Genomic DNA, 6,117 nt, shown 5'->3' with positions numbered 1-6,117 from the left:
ATATTCCTCAAATGTATGAAAGATGTTCTGAACAAAAACAGTATAATGTATGACTTCTGAGGATGAAGGTGAGAAATGAAACGTAATGCCTAATCAGAGATAAAATGGTAGGGAATCTCTTCAAACCAGGACAGTCTCTACAGAAGATACTGAAGTTAATTTCTTGATTCTAAAATATAAATTGTCACATTGCAACCATGTGAGGTATGCTAGTCATGAAAAAGTAATGATGCCTTTTTTCCTCTTTCCTGATGGTAGTACAACCACATGCAATCAGTCAATGATACGAGGATATCAGAATTCATTCTTCTGGGATTTTCAGAGGGACCAGAGCTGCAGCCCCTCATATTTGGGCTCTTTCTCTCCATGTACCTGATCACTGTGTGTGGAAATCTGATCATCATTCTGGTTGCTGTCTCTGACTCCCATCTCTATACCCCCATGTACTTCTTCCTCTCCAACTTGTCCTTTGCAGACATCTGTTTCACCTCCACCACCATCCCCAAGATGCTGTGGAACATCCAGGCTCAGACCCAAGTCATTACCTATGCAGACTGCATTACACAGATGTACTTTTTCATAATTTTTTCAGGGTTGGACATCTATCTTTTGGCTGTGATGGCCTATGACAGGTTCGTGGCCATTTGTCACCCTCTGCAGTACATGGTCATCATGAACCCCCGGCTCTGTGGATTGTTGGTTCTCATGTCCTGGATCACGAGTGTCTCACACTCCTTGTTACAGACCTCAATGGTGTTGCGGCTGTCCTTCTGTACAGAGGTGGAAATCCCCCACTTCTTCTGTGAACTCAATCAGATGATCCAACTTGCATGTTCTGACACATTTTATAATAATATGGTGATGTACTTTGCAGCTATGCTGCTGGCTGGTGGTCCCCTCTCTGGGATCATTTACTCTTATTCTAAGATAGTTTCCTCCATTTGTAGAATCTCCTCAGGTAAGAGAAAGTATAAAGCATTTTCCACCTGTGCATCTCACCTCTCTGTTGTATCATTATTTTTTTGTACCAGCCTAGGAGTGTACCTTAGCTCTGCAGTTACCCAGAACTCTCACACAAGTGCAGTAGCCTCAGTGATGTACACTGTGGTCACACCTATGCTGAACCCCTTCATCTACAGTCTGAGGAACAAAGACATAAATATGGCTCTGAAAAGAATCATTGGTGTTCCAGCTATGTAAGGGCCAATGGTCCTGAGACTGTAGAAGTGCTCATGATTGCAGGGCTTGCAGTCTAAGAGCCAAGAACTACTGTTTTTCAATCAGGCTGTGGAATTAGAATCTGGTCCTTCTATTTATTTTCTGAAATTTCGATTTGTTGGAACTCACCTTCTCCATATGTTTAAGTACTTCACTTTTTAAGTTTTTATGTATGTATTTATTTATTTATTATTTAGTTTTTAAAATTTCTTTTCTGTGTTCCAGAATTCATTGTTTATGCACCACTCCCAGTGCTCCACTTTATATGTGCCCTCAATGCCCACCACCTAGTGGTGGGTATTAAGTACCTCACTTTATTAAGCTTTTGCCCTGTCTGATAAACTTCAATAGTAGAGTAATCATGAATTCTTTCCCCAAATAGCAATACTAATGCCTAGAATAGTATTTTTATAATTTCCTTCTATTCTTCTTGCTTTTTTAATTGTGTCTTTTTGCTAAGACTGTATAGCGAGCCATTCTGAAAATGTATGTCTTCATATAGCACCTTCATTATTAGATTGTCTAGTGGGGAGTTGTTCTAACCTATTCTGCACTACTTATCACTCTCTACATTTTATTTCTGAAGGTCATCTATGATGTTATGTGGAGCTACATTTCACTTCTTCAACTAATATATAACATTTTTTAATTTATATATTTAGGTTAATCTTAGAGTTTATAGAAGAAGTAATATACCAAATTTAAATCTCCATAATTGAATTTTGCTATTTCTATATCCATATGTGACACTTTGCCTTCTTTCTGGTTATAAGACATTTCTCTCATCCCTGTCACATATGACTCAGCTATAATTGCTTTTGATCAAATATGACTCATATACCATTACAATTTTAAATTCTCATTAATGTATTGAAGTATAGTTATATACAGTAAGCTGCATGTATAGTAAATGTACATTTTGCTAAATTAAAGGTCTAATACTTGAATTAAGCATACATACTGTATGGGCCCATTTTTTTAAGAACTTGAGAAGAACAGGAAGTTTTATCTGGATTTTTATGTTTCTGTAAAAAATGTAAGTCACCTAGGGGCTTAGTGGGTTAAGCCTCTGCTTTTGGCTGAGGTCATGATCTCAGGGTTCTGGGATCAAGCCCCAAATAGGGCTCTCTGCTCAGTGGGGAGCATGCTCCCCCCACCTGCCTATTTGTGATCTCTCTCTGTGTCAAATAAATAAATAAATACAATCTGAAACAAGATGGGATTGGGAGGGAGACAAACCATAAGTGACTCTTAATCTCACAAAACAAACTGAGGGTTGCTGGGGAGAGGGGGTTTGGGAGAAGGGGGTGGGATTATGGACATTGGGGAGGGTATGTGCTTTGGTGAGTGCTGTGAAGTGTGTAAACCTGGTGATTCACAGACCTGTACCCCTGGGGATAAAAATATATGTTTATAAAAAATAAAAAATTATATTAAAAAAATGTGTAATTCACCTGGACGTCCATTTCCTTATTTCTGAAGGTAATGTGAAACTTGAAATGAAAGCTGTGAGGAATAAGTAAAATACTGTTGTTGAGTCTAAAGAAAAGATGTGAGAATGAAGAGTGTGTGTATATACATGAGTGTGTGCACTCATGCACCTCTTTCTTTCAAATAAACATTTTTACTCACCTGTGTGCACACATTCACACACTGATTTATAATACCAACTACTAGGTTGAAAGAAAACATTAATGAAATTTGCAGAATATTGAAATGAAAAGGTATGTTTGCATGAACATGAAATAGAAAGATTGCAGAAATTTTGGCAAACATATTTAAAGTGGAATGAATGATTAATGTAAAAACAAAACAATAACAAAAACTTTAGGATGGGACATCTAGCTGGCCAGTCATTGGGCATCTGACTCTAGGTTTTGCCTCAGGTATTGATCTCTTGGTTGTAAGATCAAATCCTACATCAGTCTCCATGCTCAGTTTGGAGTCTGCTTAAATTTCTCTGTCCCTCTCTCTGCCACTCCCCTTCCCACTCTCTCTCTCTGAAATAAATAAATAAATCTTAAAATAATTAGGGTGACTTAATGTTAATAATGAATTACTTTTCTTATCTTAAAAATGCCTGAAAGAACCATATTTATATTTCTGCAGTGGGAAATTCTCTGTACCATCTGATGGGGCCAAATATCTCCAAATTAACTCTAATTTATCTGTTTAATGTGGGATTTCAATGCAAAATTCCCAAGGGAAGCTAACTTAATGATTTGAGAGGCTCAAACTCAGTTCCTGAAAACTAGATTACTGGATAAATATCTATATTAGATTCTTGTCACTGCTGTCACAAATTATCTCACTAGTGTCTAAAAACAAATAATTCTTTGAAGATTTTAGAGATCAGAAGCATGAAAGGGGTGCAATTGGGCTAAAATAAAGATGTCTGTGGGCCAAAATCCTTCTGGAAGCTCTGGAGGAAAACACCCTCCTTTCCTGCTTAGTGGCTCCCACATTCTTTAGCTCATGACCTTTCCTCCATCTGCAAAGCCAGCACCTCAGTAGCTTCAAGCGTATGTCTGACTCCATTCTTCTTTCTTGCTCATCCACATTTAAAGGACCATTGTGACTGTGCTAGACCAATGTGGATAATCTGGGCTTATCTTTGCAGGATAATGACCAGTAGATTTATTCCATTTGCTATCCTGATTACCCTGCTAAGTAAGCTAACAACTTCAAAATTTCTTCAGGATGACATCTTTTGGAAGCCCTTCTTCTGCCTACTATAAATTTTTTTCATATACATTAATTGATACTCCTCAAGAATGAATCTTCCTTTATTTTTCCTTCCTTCCTTCCTTTTCTCTTTTTCTTTCTTTCTCTCTGAATTAATATAATTCTTTACCACTCTCTCTATGTAAATTTTTGTTTTAATTTTTTATTATGTTCAGTTAGCCAGCATATAGTACATCATAAGCTTTGATGTAGTGTTCAACAATTTATTAGTTGCATATAATACCCTGTGTTCATCGCAACATGTACCCTCTTTAATACCCATCAAGAGCCCTTCCATTTAAATAGTAGAGCATAGAATTTTACACCATATATAGATAGATAGATAGATAGATAGATAGATAGAAAGATAGATAGATAGTTTATACATTAGAGCATAGATAGAGCGTGGAGCCTGGAATATATATATATATATATATTTCTATCTATATAGATATTCCTATCTATATAGATATATTTTTATTAGAATTATGTCAGATAGATATTTCTATCTATATAGATAGAAATATATATATTATATATAATATATAAATATATAAAATATATATTTGGCTCCACACTCTATCTATGAAAAAAATATATATATATATAATTCATAGTGTCTGGGCCTTTTGGAGACCTGGTGAGTTAGAATCTGCATTTTAACTACAAACTATAGTGATTTGTATGCACAAGGAAAGTACAGAAGTCTGGTCTAGAATCTTATTTCTCACCTTCTAACTGCTGACACTGGGGCTGGATAATTACCTTTGTTGGGTGCTATCCTGTGGGTTACAGGTGTTTGGAAGCAACCCTTCAGACATGGCCAAATATCTAGAGTTGAGAACTACCATGCCATAATTTCAGAACTAAAGCATCCTGACATAATTCTAATTAAAAAATCTAATCATACCACCTCACACCAGTCAGAATGGCTAACATCAACAACACAGGAAACAACAGATTTGGGTAAGGATGTGGAGAGAGGGGAACTCTCTTGCTACTCTTGGTGGGAATGAAAACTAGTGCAGCCACTGTGGAAAACAGTATGGAGGTCTATAACCCATCAATTGCACCAGTAGGTATTTAACAAAAGAATACAAAAATAACTAATTTAAAGGGATACATACATCCCTGTATTTATAGCAGCATTATCTACAACAGTCAAATTATGGAAATAGCCCAAATGTCCATCAACAGATGAATGGATAAAGATAATGTGGCATAGATGTACAGTGGAATCGTACTCAGTGATTAAAAGAAAAAGGAATAAAATCTTGCCCTTTTGCAATGACATGGATAGAGCTAGAGAGTATAATGATAAGGGAAATAAGTCAGTCAGAAAAAGACAAATACCATATTATTTCACTCATATGTGGTATTTAAGAAACAAAACAAACCAGCTAGTGAGAAAAAAAGAGAAAAGGGGTAAGCCAATAGACAGATTCTTTTTTTAATTAATTAATTTATCTGAGAGTAGGGGAGAGCAGAGGGAGAGGCAGACTCCCCACTGAGCAGGGAGCCCAATGTGGGGCTCAGTCCCAGGACCCTGAGATCATGATGAAGCCAAAGGCAGACGCTTGACTGACTGAGCAACCCAGCGCCCCCCTCCCACACTTTTTAAAAAGATTTATTTATTTATTTATTTATTTATTTGAGGGAGAGAGAGTTGAAAGGGGAAAAACAGACTCATAACTCTAGAAAGCAAGCTGATGGTTACCAGAGAGGTGGGGAGTTGGGGATGGGTGAAATAGGTGATGGGAATTGAGGAGGGCATTTGTTGTGATAAGCACAGGATGTGGTATATAGATATTGCATCATTATATTATACACTTGAAACTAATATTTCACTGTAAGTTAACTAACTGGAATTCAAATACAAACTTAAAAAAAGAGAATAGTTGGGGTGCGCAGGTAGCTCAGTCATTAAGTGTCTGCCTTGGGTCAGAGCATGATCCCGGGGATTGAGCCCCACATGGGGCCCCCTGCTCTGTGGGAAGCCTGCTTCTCCCTCTCTCATTCCCCCTGCTTGTGTTCCCTCTCTTGCTGTGTCTCTGTCAAATAAATAAATAAAATCTTTTAAAAAGAAAAAAAAAATCTAATCCATCCCTTACTTGGTTTATACATTAGAGCAGAACATAAATCCCTCTGTGCCCCATTTCTACAATAAATAATAGA

The 6,117-nt window shown here is 36.9% G+C and overlaps 1 protein-coding gene across 1 annotated transcript; it reads left to right on the top strand.

The window, feature by feature from the left end:
- The first annotated feature begins 267 nt into the window (after positions 1 to 267).
- LOC132009710 (olfactory receptor 7A17-like) lies at positions 268 to 1,200 on the top strand. Its single transcript, XM_059387740.1, has one exon. The coding sequence runs from the start codon at positions 268 to 270 to the stop codon at positions 1,198 to 1,200; it is 933 nt and encodes a 310-aa protein (XP_059243723.1).
- The last annotated feature ends 4,917 nt before the right edge of the window (positions 1,201 to 6,117 follow it).

Source organism: Mustela nigripes, chromosome 2, assembly GCF_022355385.1.
Source record: "Mustela nigripes isolate SB6536 chromosome 2, MUSNIG.SB6536, whole genome shotgun sequence".
NCBI classification, from domain to species: domain Eukaryota; kingdom Metazoa; phylum Chordata; class Mammalia; order Carnivora; family Mustelidae; genus Mustela; species Mustela nigripes.
This window is presented reverse-complemented; position numbering and strand designations above follow the sequence as displayed.